The sequence below is a fragment of the Haliotis cracherodii genome, unplaced genomic scaffold (assembly GCF_022045235.1).
Source record: "Haliotis cracherodii isolate W230 unplaced genomic scaffold, xgHalCrac1.p SCAF_4, whole genome shotgun sequence".
Lineage (NCBI taxonomy): Eukaryota > Metazoa > Mollusca > Gastropoda > Lepetellida > Haliotidae > Haliotis > Haliotis cracherodii.
The window spans coordinates 18,609,280-18,625,251 of record NW_027266297.1 but is presented as its reverse complement, the minus strand read 5'-3'; the positions used below and the strand labels follow the sequence as shown (position 1 = coordinate 18,625,251).

Genomic DNA, 15,972 nt, shown 5'->3' with positions numbered 1-15,972 from the left:
CTAACAGTATTCTAGTAATATCATGGCAGGTCTTAGAGGTTTACCACTTTGGTGAAATCCACGAGCACCATAATTGGGGCGAACCGGGATTTGAACCCACAATCATAGGTTTCTGGTGTGCCCAAGGGACTCAACTCTGCACAACACTCAATATTAAGACAATTCAAGTGTACCTGGAAAATGTATGTGGGTGTGTGCTGCAAATCTGATTGGTTGAAAAATGTTCAATTGGATTTGAAGACCTGACATCTTGTGGACTTATCGTTGGGTATGAATATTCTTTATAGTCTGTATTATGTCTCAAGTTTGATAAAACTTGCATTCAGCATGGAAGAGTATCACATCCACAATACATGTTATGTACAGTGTTTGATAAGTACAATAAGACAATCTTTGATTTAGTTGACTGTGCACATCATTCTACTGACCCAGCTGGTTTAGTTGTCATAGCTTAGGACAACCCATAACATCATCCATCATGACACATCACATTCTTGAATAAGGTCATGCACATCTCACAGCTGTTCGTGTAGAGTGTTACAGAAAATTACATATAACTCTTTCTTTACAATGTGCAGAAGTTTCAAAATTTGGAATCTCTGGCTTACGTCGTCCGTTTCAAATACAAATTCTGAGCATAAAATATTCAAAAGCAATAATCAGTCTGAAGACATATGTCTATCTCTACATAAATAAGTACAGCCCATCCTGTTTCAGGAAATGAAATCATTTGTATTTATATCTACTTAATTTACCTTCCTTAATTCACCCACTGCAAAGTCTTGTCACTGTCAGCTTTGTTACATTTGTGTTTGTTGAAGTTAAAAATGTTCATGAGTTTCACCACACCAGACACGGTAGAGAGCTTACAAGATCAGTCTTGTTCACTAACACACTGATGTTAGTGTTCCCAATGTGTAATTAATGGACAATTCACATCCGACACGAGTCATCATAAAGTTGACCTTGACCTGTTTATCTCATCATAATTTGTTTGTTGTCTTCTGCCAGTGTACATCATGTTCGATATACATAATATTATATTCATGTTCCTGTCATGCTATGCTCTGGCTCGGGACATACCAGAATTTAGACACTCGTGTTGTAAACATAATATGACATTAACACAAATATAATGTTCTATATATTACCAAAGAACATTTCTACATACAGAGACGAATTTAGAAACATCTTTTGCACTGATCACCACTGCTCACATCACAATAACATTCAAAAGATGTCAACAATGCTGTCCGGATGACGGAAACAATACACTGTTGTCTTGTGACATGATATGACCCTAGGGCACATCTGATTTTTATGAACCCTGATCTGTTTGCCCTCGTAGGTAATAAATAATATTATTATGATGGGCTGTAAATCAAGCCTGGACCATATTTGATCCAATTTAGTCACCTCTTTAGGATGTTAAGACAAGTAAGGCAAGTTGAAATAGGGTTTAACATCACGTTCAAGATTATTGCACTTATACATAACGACATGCATGCTTTTGTGTATGTGGCTGCATGTACTAGTCTGGCCAATGCTGGCTGCATAGTGCTAGTCTGGCCAATGCTGGTTGCATAGTGCTAGTCCGGCCAATGCTGGCTGCATAGTGCTAGTCCGGCCAATGCTGGTTGCATAGTGCTAGTCCGGCCAATGCTGGTTGCATGGTGCTAGTCCGGCCAATGCTGGTTGTATAGTGCTAGTCCGGCCAATGCTGGTTGCATGGTGCTAGTTCGGCCAATGCTGGCTGCATAGTGCTAGTCTGGCCAATGCTGGTTGCATAGTGCTAGTCCGGCCAATGCTGGCTGCATAGTGCTAGTCTGGCCAATGCTGGTTGCATAGTGCTAGTCCGGCCAATGCTGGCTGCATGGTGCTAGTCCGGCCAATGCTGGTTGTATAGTGCTAGTCCGGCCAATGCTGGTTGCATGGTGCTAGTCCGGCCAATGCTGGTTGTATAGTGCTAGTCCGGCCAATGCTGGTTGCATGGTGCTAGTCCGGCCAATGCTGGTTGCATAGTGCTAGTCCGGCCAATGCTGGCTGCATAGTGCTAGTCTGGCCAATGCTGGCTGCATAGTGCTAGTCCGGCCAATGCTGGTTGCATGGTGCTAGTCCGGCCAATGCTGGCTGCATAGTGCTAGTCCGGCCAATGCTGGCTGCATAGTGCTAGTCCGGCCAATGCTGGTTGCATGGTGCTAGTCCGGCCAATGCTGGTTGCAGGGTGCTAGTCCGGCCAATGCTGGTTGCATAGTGCTAGTCCGGCCAATGCAGGTTGCATAGTGCTAGTCCGGCCAATGCTGGCTGCATAGTGCTAGTCCGGCCAATGCTGGCTGCATAGTGCTAGTCCGGCCAATGCTGGCTGCATAGTGCTAGTCCGGCCAATGCTGGTTGCATAGTGCTAGTCCGGCCAATGCTGGTTGCATAGTACTAGTCCGGCCAATGCTGACTGCATAGTGCTAGTCCGGCCAATGCTGGTTGTTTTGTGCAAGCCCACTGAGATAAAATGCCGCAGCTTGACATGGAAACTTTACACAGACACAGTATGCTGATGCTGAGACAACCAGTCCCTTGTTCTATCCCCCTCGTGCCGAGCGCCAGGCAGGGTAACAACAAGTACCATCATTTCATGTCTTTAGGTATTATGCGACCAGGTGATAGAACCACTGACCACGAGACCAATGAGTACTATCAATTCAGTGCTAGGGACTTAATTCCTGTAGACATAATCCATGTCAGGTAGTTTTTTCTGAAGGGACATGATTGTCTAGTGAGTGGGGATAGTAGATGGGACACTGACAGACGCAACGATCACAATGATCTGGGATTCAACTCTATGGACAGCAGTTCCCTCTGTGTCAAGAAACCCTACATTTTAGGTCCTGTTTGGAGAATGTTTAATTACAGTAGCAATTTCTCAAAACAATGTCAGACAACAAGTATTTGTCACAAAGTGACGAAATGTCCCCCGCCTGTATATACACCATAGTACCAAATATGAAGACAATCCAGCGATTAGTTCTTGAGATATCGCGGCAATACCGTTTTCCAACTCCAAAAGCAGATTTGCCTGCTGTGACCTTGAAAATGGGGTCAAGGTCACCAAAACCGACTGGTGTCTGCGGTGTCTGTATATACACCATAGTTCCAAATATGAAGACAATCCAGTGTTTAGTTCTTGAGATATCGCGGCAACAAACAGGTGGGACGTAAGGACGGTCGTGAATACTATATCCCCGGCTTCGCGCTTTCGCGCGGCGGGGAACAATAAGCAGATGACAATGTCATAGATCTTTGATAAATGTTATGGACAATAAGAACATGAAATTTCAACATCAGTGCTTGGGCAAGCTTCCCAACATCTGACAATGTGATGGTCACTGCATACCAAACCAATACACCATGCAGTGAGGTCGTCTTCATTCCACCACAAAGCAATCATGGTACTATGTTTGTCTATTTGTTGTTTAATGCCGCACTTAGCAATATTCCAGCTATATGACGGCTGCCTGTAATTGACCAGACCATGCACGCCATCAGGGTACGATATCACACCAGTAACTAAGCCGCTGAGCCAGATCCATTTGGTCGCCTCTTACAACCAGCGTAGGTTACTGGGTACCTATTCTAACCCGGAATCCCTATGGGGCCTTGGCGCTGTGACTTTATTTTAATATAGATTCATGATGGCTTCAGCAAAGTCTCAACAAGAACAAGGCCCATCTAAATTGAAAGTGTTGATAGTGAGCAGCTGAATCAATACTTTAACTTCGGGATCACTCCACAGTCAAAATAAGCAAGTACATAACAGATTTACTGGATGCCAATTTTTTTAAATAGATGAAAACAATATGCAATGTACATCCACTAAGATTCTGAAAATGTGTATGCATGCTGGGGAATGAATGCTGCTTTTCATAATGTGGTACGACTTCCATAAATGAATTTCCATATAAAATCATTTAAACATACAATACACAGTCGGATGCTTCACAGTCTTGGGCTAGCACTTGTTGATTCGTTTCAGCTGGTTACCTCCAAATCTAATTTTCAGTAATGACCTCCGAGAATGTGAATCTTGCATCGCTTGTTGTATAGTACTTCATTCAATTTTTCACACTTCTCTGGGAACCCAATCTTTTAACCTTGGACCCCAACAATCAAAAGCTTTGAGAACCTGACCTAAGAAATTCCGTTATTTGTTTTGTACAGTTCTTAAATAGAATTGGTGATATGTCATCCAGCCCAAATGACAACCATGGTGACATGTATCTTCTTTACTTATGACACCACTTGACTCTGAAACCTACACAACATTTGACATCTGGCCGGTGACACATATCAGACATGGAAGGTCTTAGAAAACAAATGAAGTTAGATTCCAGCTATGGCATCGGCCAGTCTTTTCACCATTGCTTTTATCTGTGAGTCTGCCATGTGTTCCGACGCTGCTATGGCATTACAGATGGCTATTGTTTGATTCGTGGAACGTCCTCGGACCCAGATTCGGCCATTCATGCCAACAGTCATTTCATAAGGCAGGTGTTTGCCTAGAGTCTTTGAGAGAGCACATTGTGGATTGAGAACCCTGTGGAAACAAAAGGGGAATTGTATGGATTGCATTGTGTTTGTTTGTTGTTTAAAACCGCACTCAGCAATATTCAAGCTATATGACGATGGTCTGTAAATAATCGAGTCTGGACCAGACCATCCAGTGATTGACATCATGAGCATCGATCCACCCAATAGGGACACGATGACATGCATCAACCAAGTGAGCGAGCCTGACCATCCAATCCTGTTACTCGCCTCTTACGACAAGAACTGTAAAGTAAGTACCACATAAACTACTGCCTTGACACAAAAAGTGACAAAAGTCAAGGCACAAAGTTAACAGCACTGTCCATGACCAACACTTTCCCAGTGAGTGAGTGAGTGAATTTGGTTTAGTGCTGCTTTAAACAATATTTCAGTTACATCACGGCATGTCAGCTTGATGAGGAAGGAAAGCCTAAAGTGAGAAAGTAAAGCAGGTCACCTTGACATATACAGCTTTTGTGAAAGGGACAAGCACGGGTATCTTGCTGACAAACCTAGAAACATAATGAAGGTGAATCTGGGATTCGAACCCCCAGTAACTGGTTCCTCACACACCTCGGTGACAGAACTGTGTAGAGCCTTAGATGCTGGGCCACCCCATGTCCCTACAAAACATCCATGTTCAGTTGGTGTCCTGTGTTCTCAGTGGTTATTATCACTGAAAGTGTCGGCTCACTCTGCTATGAGGCATCGAAGAAGATTTGTAAATAATTTTTTTAATTTTTTTTCAATTTAAAACAAAATCAAACTATTTGTTTAAAGTTTTAATTAATGCTATGAGCAAATCCCACTGTAATGCCAAATATCCCCTTCAAAGCTTAAGTACTTTGAATATGGCTTTGTTGCAAGTAAAAAATTTTTGGACTTAGACATTTGATACATTTTCTGTTATTAATATTCAGTAAACTATTTTCATAACGAACACGCTTATGATTAATTGACGGATATAACAAACCGTTTTTGCTCAGGGGCCATGTGTTGTATATATGCTTATACTATACTATTGTGATAACTTACTAAAATTCGTTATAACCATAGTTTACTGTATACAACTCACAAGAAGCTAAAGAACACATGATTCTTTCATATTACTATCATGCCATGACAGATTAACTATAGTATGGAAGAACCAGGTGTTCTTTAACTTCTTTTGAGAGTTACATTTCTAACTAGAAAATGTTAAGCCAAAACTCACTGACAGCCTTGAACTAGAAAAACTCATATCCTTACCTATTATCAAACAAATGCAAGCATTATCAAAATCACAACATCAAATTTTTATGACTGAACGGAACACTCACTTTCTTACTAAGTTGAGAGAACAGCTAAACATGAAGCCCTCGTTGCGGATGACGCCCATACCACTGCTCCGTCCATGGCTGTCGATACAGACGACCTCCGGCTCCATGTCCTTGTTGGCTACCAGCAAACGGCAGAACACAATGTCCCCCACCTGGAACAGGACACTCAGGGTCATTACATTTCCTTTGTTGCTTCACGCCGCTCTCAGCAATAGTCCAGCTGTATGAAAATGGCCAGAGAGGAATCAAGTCGGGACCATACAATCCAGTGATTGATATTGTGAACAAAGATCCATGCTGTTGGGGTGTGATGACAAGCCTTCCACCAAGTCACCGAGTCTGACCACAGGATCCATTTGGTTGCCTCTTACAACCAGTTTAAGTTGCTGGTAACCATTTCTAACCTGATTCTCCAAGGGGGTTGTCATTACAAAACAAACCAGGGCAATCATCCTCGGTTATGTCATGTATTGTATCTTCATTCTATTATAAAAAATGCCCAGGACCATTTACTAAATAAATGCTAAGGAAGTAACGTCACCATAGTGATTGATCATAAGGAGCAGACAGGGGCTGCTCATTTTCTCAAAAAAATATTCAAGCCAGTGGTTTACTGAGAACTTCTTTTTCTACATAAGGCCTGAATTGGAAGAAAGAAAATAATGTCCCCTTTTTTCGCAGACTACTGTTCTTTTTTTCATTTATGTAAAAATTAAAAAAATGATCACCTGTTCATGTTGGAAAAATAATAAATGCTCTTCTCAAATCAAATTTCTCCTCCTCTTCCATCCCTACCCATAATTCAAATTATTGCTCCCTAGGTTACATCAAATAGAATTTCTCCTGCAAATAAGGCTATGTCTTGTGTTTAAGTGTTCCCATTGGCACCAGAAATTTGTTTGTGTCTCTATATATCATGTATATGGCCGTCACAATATTGATGCAATTTTAACTCTGTCACACATGGGACTCTATATGAAGCTGTGGAAATGAATGGGGCCGTGTTATTTATCAGAATAGATTGAAGATACACTACACGATAATCCAGGATGATTAAATATTTTATCCACAGTGAGTGAGTGGGCTTGGTTTACACCTCTTTCAACAGTGTTTCAGTTAAATCATGGCGTGACAGCTGAAAGTTGGAGGAAAGCCTCAAGTGATGCAGATCTAGGACGTTTTCCTCTGCGGTGAACCGCCAATCATAACCATGTAAATCGGGGATTCAGACCCCGCTGATCCAACAACAATGGGACATAACTCTGCATGACAAGCTGGAACATCTGAGTCTGTGTCCCCTTTTATTATTAGCTATCACCTGACTTTTAACCATTCACTTGATGTTTCATATGTCAGCTGATATCCATGTCAAAATGCTTAACATTTGAAACTCTTGTTGTGAAGTAGAGATTATGTAGATTATGAACTTGTATGGATCGATAAAAAAGAAAAGAAAAAAAGAAAAAGAAACTCAATTGATGCTGCCTACTTTCTCCAAAAGAATAAACATCAGTCCATTCTGAGATTGTTACCTTGACATCAGGTCGGTTCCTCTTGGTTGCCCCTTCAAACGATAGATAGGACAGAGTGGCAAGCTCACTGCTGCCAATGTCGACACGGAACATGTCCCCAGCTTTCGCTGTCACCACACCCACTACGGAGTCCCCCTTCACTGCAACGTACTGCAACCATCACAATGTAACATCATCATTTTTACCAATTTTGTTATCATACTGACATGGGCAAATATTATTTTCATTTGGTTGCAATAACAAATATAAATGTTTCAGATTCATTTACTTTGTGGTTTCTTAGAAGAGACTTACAATTTTTAAAAAAACGTTCATCCTGGTAGTTAAAAAGTCACATTATTTTGAGAACTTATACTTGACTATTTGTTCACAATATCAAAATTCAACACTCCTACCAATAAGAGTATTCTGACAAATACGAATGGGTCCAACGACCTCGATCCATGCTATAGAAGTGACTGATTTACAATATATTAATCAAGTCAAGCTGAATGTTATCTGTTAAAATGTCTGGACAGCTAGCTTATTTGCACATTCCAACATCGTTGTATAATTACACACAATAAACACACTCACTGTGCTACGTTTCTCACAGCGATAATAGCCATGTCAATCGTCATCTAATTTAGCAAACGCGCCTGACTTGTGTTAAATGATGAATATTGGTAATATTACCAGCATATATCTCATATGACTGAACAAAATGGAACAAAAGGCAGATGACGTTACATCTAATGAATCCTACGAGACACCAATTTTTTAATTCGTCACATTTATGAAGCCTTAACGAAACTGGAATTAGATGACGACAATACACATGTAAACCAAGCTTAAGATCATTTCAATCTTTACCCTCTTCTGGTGGCAGTCTATCCAGTATAAATGTGGTTCTCTGTATCTGAGAATTCCAGGTTTTGTGACGTAAACATTTTCTTCGTCTAATCTTAAACCTGGACCAAGATTACACTTGCCGGACGACTCAGAATACTTTAAATTTGTTAACTGATCCCCTGGCATGAACACTGTACCCACATGGTCCCCCATGTTGATGTGGTTTGATGAAAATTATGGATCGGCATACACACGAAATAGCTATATTCAATAAACGTTGCATTATTCGTCAGTAAAATTAGCAAAGAGGGGGCATCATTGCATTCTTTTCACGATCATGTGAAATTTTGAAGTATGTGATTTAGAAAGTTTAAAAGGGAAGCGGACATAATATTGTACTGAAAGTAAGTAATAAGAGCAATGTCTAAATAGGTATACATGATTTGTTTTTGTAAACCCATTTTAAATGACAAAATATTAATATCGGGTAAATATAAAAAATAAAATTAAAGAAACTATTTAAGCAATTTAAAATCATGTAATAAGCTTTTAATGCATTGGTGATATTTAATATTACTTCAAATTACTTCAATTCACTTTTTCAATTTACCAGAATGGATGTTATTAGGTGTCGTTACAACATACTCGAGTTCTTTGGCAATCTCATATTAATTCTACAGAAAAATAATTACAAGGTAGACACAATTTTATGGATAACAAACTTCTTTAATACTGCAAAAAGCGACGTTTCGGTATAGATCCTCATACCGTTGTCAAGCAAGGACAACGGTATGAGGATCTATACCGAAACGTCGCTTTTTGCAGTATTAAAAAGTTTGTTATCCATAAAATTGTGTCTACCTTGTCATCCGTCAACTTCTAAGTAATGCCTATCAAACAATTTAGAAAAATAATTGACTTAACTATATTAAAACAACTCTTCATAATTGTGGATTATCATACGTTATTAACAATCCCCCAAATTACGGAAACGGTGGCTTCACATCCACTTTAGACACGACTTTAAAAAAACAATTTATACAAACATATGGCACAGTGATATAGCTAACAGATCGAAAGGCATCAATCATAAACTGCTTAAACTGACTGCCGAAGATAACCCGGAAACTAACCACGTGATCATAACTCAGTGATGATGTTTGTCGCTAACAAAGTGGATATTTCTTGAAAAGCGCATTTTGCATTTTTTTGCATTGTAAGTAATATCCCAGATAGGCTGAATGGCTTGCTTTCACTTTATAAATATTATAACACACACAGCCATCTTCGTTTATTAATGTGGAATAAGATGACATGCATCAAAGAGCCTGCCCACCCGACTTAGGCAAGAACTCCTTAAACTCTACAACTCGGGTGAAAGATACTAATTGTTTTTAATGTTCGTTTGGAGTTAGACAGGGTTGCCAGTTGTCACCATTTTTATTTTCATTTTTTACTATTGACATTAAAGATTTTTTGCAATAAGATAAGAAATGGTGTATTAGTATAGGTACACTACAGTTATGTGTGCTGCTTTTGCAGATGACATTGTAGTAATAGATAGTACAGTTATTGATCTTCAAAAGAGATTAAATAAACTTTCCCAATATTGTGATAAATGGCAACTGCAAATTAATAATGTCAAGAGTAAGGTAACTGTATTTCGAAAAGGTGGTCGATTAAAGAAATATGAATTTTTCTCTCAAAATACATGCCCACTTGAAATTGTTTCAGTGTATAAATACATAGGTGTACATTTTTCAAGCTCTGGCTCATTGTTTAATACAAAGACAACTTTCACAATCCAGGCCAATAAAGTTTTGCAGTCCCTAAAAACAAACATTATTGACTTTCATAAGTTACCTTCTCATGTTTTGACTCATTTATTTGATGTCAAGCTTTTACCAATTTTGTTGTATGGCAGTGAAGTTTGGGGGGTTCATCCTTCACCTGATATTAATATATGCCATGATAATTTACTGTAAACAGCTTTTACATTTAAGACGGAGCACCCTTAATATTGTTGCAAGGGGGGAGATAGGTCGTTATTCACTCAAAGTAAACCAATATATAAAAAATATTAAATATTGGACTATATTGATATTTCAAACTGGTAATCCTATTTTGAAACAGGTTTATGATTATCAAGTGTCCTTGGCTGATAAAGGTATTGAATGTTGGGCTTTCATGTAAAACAATTATTATCATCATGTGTTTTTGGTTCTGTCTGGTGTAATCCAGTTGTTCCAATAAGTTTCTTGTTTGTTTTAATCAATGATGTATAGATATAGACCAGCAAACTTGGTTATGTAAATTAAAAACATTTTCCAAACTTGAAATGTATGCACAAATTAAACCATGCATTGTATTAGAAAAATATTTAACATCAATACCTGTTAGAGTATACATGTATCAATTTGCTTTTAGTTCTTTCCGTTGTTCTAGTCATAGCCTAGTGCTTGAAGAAGGTAGATCAATTGGTCTTCCTAGGGATGAACGCTTATTTCCATTTTGTGTAGTCCGTGTAATTGAAACTGAGTATCATTTTTGCATTGAATGTCAATTCTATTCAGATCTAAGAAATAGTCTTATTCCTAAATATTACCATTCACAACCTTCATTTGATAATTTTTGCCCTCTAATGTCTTGCTACAATGAACATGTAATTAATAAATTAGCTAAATATATTTTTCTTGCTTTTAAGAAATGACAACAGTTTTTCAAATGTATGCAATAATTCAATTGTTTCACTTTGTACATCACGTGTATTGTCTGGCGCCTGATATTGTTGTAATCCACTGTATCCATATTGTATAATGGGCCGGTGGCCTCTTTACTGAAATAAACTCATTCAGTCACTCCGGTTAAGGAAAGGTTGTATCATGTTTAGTAAGATTTGTTTGTTGTTTAACGCCGGACTCAGCAATATTCCAGCTATATGTCGGCGGTCTGTAAATAATCGAGTCTGGACCAGACCATCCAGTGATTGACATCATGAACATCGATCCGCACAATTGGGATACGATGACATGCATCCACCAAGTCGGCGAGCCTGACCACCCGATCCCGTTAGTCGCCTTTTACGACAAGCATAGTCGCCTTTTACGGCAAGTTTGGGTTGCTGGAGACCTATTCTACCCCAGGTCTTCTCGGAATGTTTAGTAAGAGATGGTGAGACTGGGCCTCCGAGATCAAAACTTAATCAATGCAATGGAAACATCAAACATCACCTCCACCTTAGAATTTCAGACTCAGTCCTCGGGGAAGATTATGGCTACAGAAGAAGAAGAAGTTTATTCGTGAATGAAGGCCATGGCCCAGAGTTCATTTACATGAATAATATATACCATGCACATGCACACATTTTCTTACAACGAACGTTCATCTCTTTTTTACATTTGTATTTAAATGTCATTTTACATATATGGACAGGTTTTTAATAGCACAATCATTTCTGGTAAATGGAAGACTGATAAAGTTTGGGACAGATGGTTGCACATGGTAACATTTTGGAATTAAATTTTCTCTACTACTTTTAAAAAAGGACAAATTAACAAAAAAAATTGTATTCATAAACTAAACGATGACTCTGTGGTTGTATTAAATCGAGTTTTCTGTACATTTAGATTTATGGCTTAAACAATGGAATCTCTTTCACATGCTAAAGTAGACAGATATTTTTCTAAATCGAATAGTGATTTATAAGATGAATAAACATCAAGGAAAGAAGAATTTGTGATTTTGTAATGCCAGTTTTGGATTATGGCCACATCTTGGTTTCAAGGGGAGTGGTAATCAAACGTTTACTGCCACAAATAAACATATCTTATTAAAAGTATGTATCCACAAAATATACAAATTTAAAATCCAACTGGAGCCCTGAACAATGCTAAACAATGAGTCAATCTAGACTTGCCCAATCATTCTACACTTGAGCTGGGCTTCTTTTTTTCATTTATTCACTGGGGTCGTTGAGACAGACAAGGTAAGTAGTAGTTGTAGACTATCTGTCAAAGTTGCATTGACAAGTCAGAATTAGGCCAACATGTAGATCATACTGCTTATGCAAACCTTAGTGACCTGTTTATTTAAGCAGGGACAATACACCATCTGTATGTGTTTGACTTATAGTTTCTACCTTTGTGGACTCAAACAACGTATTGTACCAATATTGCAATATATAGTTTCATTGTGTACATAATTATAGAAATGTATATATTTCGACTCTGATGAGTGACTCTAAATAAGTCTTATATAAATAATAGATATTACTTGATATATCAGTTGTGAATGCTTTATAATGGTCTATTTCAAATTTAATTTTGGGTTGGATGGCATAAATAGGTCGGTTTCCAATCGGTAGCTTAGCTAAAGGTATTTCTGAAGCTTAACTAAATGTTATGAAATTTAATTTAGTTTAATTTAGGGAGGTCGGAGACTCCTTCATCGTGAGAATCACTTTTCTCAAGGAGTTATTGTTCTATCATTGTTAATTGTCTTTACACATAATCATTTAAGCTCAGAGGTGTTTTGAAATTGAATGAAGTGTTCAAAATCATCACTTGCAAAAACATACATTTTATAACTGCTAAAGGTAATATGCGCTTTGGTTCGTTTTCTTTTTGCCACGTCTACTTTTTATAGCAAGACCCCGGTAGTGCTATTTTTAGACATTTTAACGCGCCTCCTTTTCAATTCCAAAAATGGCGACTGTGTTTGACAACGTGCTCCTCGCAAGTTGGAGCGAAAATGGACAGTTCGACTGCACATCGGAGGTCCCCCATCGAATGGAAATATCACGGCAAACTGAAAGTTTAGCGTTATCATTTTACAATGGTAAGTACTTCCTAGTACCACGGCTTGATGAAAAACAGCCGAAAAAGTTCGAATAGCGCCACTTTGTCATCTTTTACTGCATCATTCAGAACAAAGACACTTTGGATCACACAGATATTACTATTACACAATATTGACGCATATGTCTTCGGTTAACTTGACGGTTCGGTTATTTCAGATTTGGTTTATTGAGTCATCGTGCATGTATTGCTGAATGTTAGTTATTTCCACATGTAGATCTTCATCGTGGTCAGTTATTTTGGAATTAGACGCCATTTATCATTAATGTGAATGTTATCACTTTGTGATTAGTTTGCTTGTTCAGATTGTTGTATTGCATGTATCATGTACATTGACTTATAGACATAATTATAAGAACGTCCATCACTATGATCCTCTGTATTTGTCATCAGTTGACTTGTTCCAGGAATCCTTGAAATCAACTAATCATGGTAATATTCTATCACAACAAACTTTGATCTGTCCAGCATACAGTTGTTCCTGTATTTGTATCAACACCAAGTACACTTTATCTTTCTGGCGTATTTATATATAATCAAACGATTGTTATGATCCTGGCTGTAGACAGGGTAGATGCCATGTTGCATGTTCAGTATTATTTTGTAATAGGTTGACATCAAATACTCTTCTGGTACTATTGCGAAAAAAGAGATGTCCTTGCCCACGTGTCTAAGGTGCCTTAATTCGCTGTGCAGAGTTGAGTTCCTTGGACATGCCAGAAACCTATGATTGTTGGTGCAAATCTGGTTCGCCCTAATTTATGTTTTTTAAAGCTTTGTCAGGAACATGCCTGTGCTCTTGGGTTTAACCAAAGTGGTAAACATCTGAGGCCTGCACCTCTTCTGGCATTCCTCCCACATTAAAGCTGAGTCACTGTGATACAACGGGAATACTGTTCAAAGCAGCATAAAGACCCACTGACTCATTTATGTAGGAGTGATCGAGTGAGTTAAAATTTAACATAGCATCGACCATTTATGTAGGAAAGAGCAGCAATAATTTGAGATATATCTAAAGCCATTTGACAGCCATGGGTGTTAGATGAAGCAACGGTGCAGAGTACTGCAGACCTGACCATGCTGACCTCTCTTGTTTGATGAATTGATTTTGTACCCAGATGGCAATTCCCTTCTCAAATTTCTACTCATGTCACTCATATAACAATTTAATATCTACAACAAACACATTAACATTAAATATTGTATAAACCTAATCAACAGCGAATTATTGCGAAGATATTGTATCATGACATTAGATGTGTTGTTTCATGCATATTACAATTACATGATGTTCCGATTAACATATTGGGCTATATTTCAAATGACACGTGTAAGTGATCATTAGGAATTTTGGTCTGAAAAATCATACAAGCACATGTACTAAGGTGATGATGGTTACCATGGTTGCAGTGGCTACATAATGTTGCAATATGCTATTAAGAATATAATATGTCATGTATATTTTCTTATCATGTTTGTATGTACTTGTATTTGCGTGAAAGGAAGGTTTTAGCCATTATGTAGATATAACATGAATATGCTAAAATGATGTAAGCCAACATAATGCATCATGAATTTTCAAGTGACGATACTATTAAGGTTATTTCCTTCAGACGATATTCTTGCTAAAATTACTTACTAGTACTCGTTTGACCTCCCAGCGTTTTTGTCTGTCAAATATTGCAAAATGTGTTGTAACAATCAACAAGAACAATCAAGTTAATTAAGGCCAATTATGAGCTGGGCATTTGTGAATACCTCTTTAACTCCAACATCTACCTTGAGACAAGTCAAACATCCTAGCAACTAACTAGGGCTGTGTATTGTCAAAACAATGGTACAGCCACAGGTGTCTGTATTGCCATATATTGGGAGCCAAATTGGGTGACAGTGATATACACAAATTGTACATGCAGATCCTATGTTTTAGATGTTAAAGTAATCCTTTCACAATGAATCTATACGTCTTTGATAGGGTGCTTTGTTGGTGAATTCCTCTCCACAAGGAGAGTTACTGGGATGTGTGGGTAACTGTTGGTTATGATGCCAGATGATAATATTCAGATGAGACAGAGGTGACACTATAGCTGGGTAATGGTGACGGATGTGCATGGTTTAGTTATGTAACCCTGTGTATTTCACCACGGCTTTATACATTTACACTCATGACAACCAGCAGAGTTTTCTTCCAGTCGATTGTCACATTTATGTTTATTTTGGCCAAGGTGGCCCCACACCCTTTGATGTTCCCCTATTATTTCATAATTGGCTGCCACTTTAAAACATTAACTTTCTATTAGTATGCACAATTTTATGTTTCTTAATTCTTGTGGTAGAGTACTGCCTCCATATTGATTGGGTTTAAATGTGTGCTTCAAAGCATGGCTAAACAAGATTGGTGAATGGTGTTTGGCAGGGAAAGTTTGAGTATGTTGAAATGTAAACCAGTGGTAGAAACTAACTGTTTTAGTCCACAAGTCCTTATAACATATAGCAAACCCCTTATAATCGCAAATTTCTACCAGTCCTTATGATACCTTTATTACTGGGCAGTTTGGCAAGGACTATAGGACTAGTGTCAATTTCTAACACTGCAGACAAGCATGAGTAATATTTAAGTATGATATTACATATTAAATAAGATACATACAAGCAAGGAATGAAGCTAGTTTACTTAAATTAAGATTGTTATTTTCAATATTTGACATATCTCTGTTACTTTTTTAAATATTTTTTTTACCTTGCCAGTCCCACCACATCCCCCTTGCCGCCCCCCCCCCCCCCCCCCCCCCCCAACACACACACGCACACATGCACACACACACACAATTAAGTTTGTTAGTCGGCTGGACC

The 15,972-nt window shown here is 38.2% G+C and overlaps 2 protein-coding genes across 6 annotated transcripts in view; one reads left to right on the top strand and one right to left on the bottom strand.

Moving 5' to 3' along the window:
* Window positions 1–3,794: 3,794 nt before the first annotated feature.
* Window positions 3,795–8,476, bottom strand: LOC139479770 (exosome complex component RRP40-like). The gene is made up of 4 exons (XM_071262628.1): window positions 8,285–8,476; window positions 7,433–7,582; window positions 5,901–6,052; window positions 3,795–4,588 (listed from the first exon to the last, which is right to left on the bottom strand). Exons 1-4 carry the CDS (start codon window positions 8,474–8,476, stop codon window positions 4,375–4,377), a joined length of 708 nt encoding a protein of 235 aa, XP_071118729.1. The 3' UTR covers window positions 3,795–4,374.
* A 4,490-nt stretch (window positions 8,477–12,966) lies between these two features.
* The window catches only part of LOC139478186 (histone-arginine methyltransferase CARM1-like), a 28,695-nt gene continuing 25,689 nt past the window's right edge, over window positions 12,967–15,972 (top strand). For all 5 annotated transcript variants that reach the window (XM_071260548.1, XM_071260547.1, XM_071260545.1 and 2 more), the window contains exon 1: window positions 12,967–13,099. In XM_071260548.1, coding sequence (XP_071116649.1) covers window positions 12,967–13,099 — 133 coding nt within the window. The remainder of the gene's footprint in view (window positions 13,100–15,972) is intronic.

Excerpts from the sequence above, each read along its gene's own strand:
- LOC139479770 (XM_071262628.1), bottom strand. The coding sequence starts at position 8,476 with ATGGGGGACCATGTGGGTACAGTGTTCATGCCAGGGGATCAGTTAACA. Across the intron at positions 7,583-8,284 it reads TAGACTGCCACCAGAAGAGG|TACGTTGCAGTGAAGGGGGA; the intron begins GTAAAGATTGAA and ends TGATGGTTGCAG. Across the intron at positions 4,589-5,900 it reads TCTCTCAACTTAGTAAGAAA|GGTTCTCAATCCACAATGTG; the intron begins GTGAGTGTTCCG and ends TTGTTTCCACAG.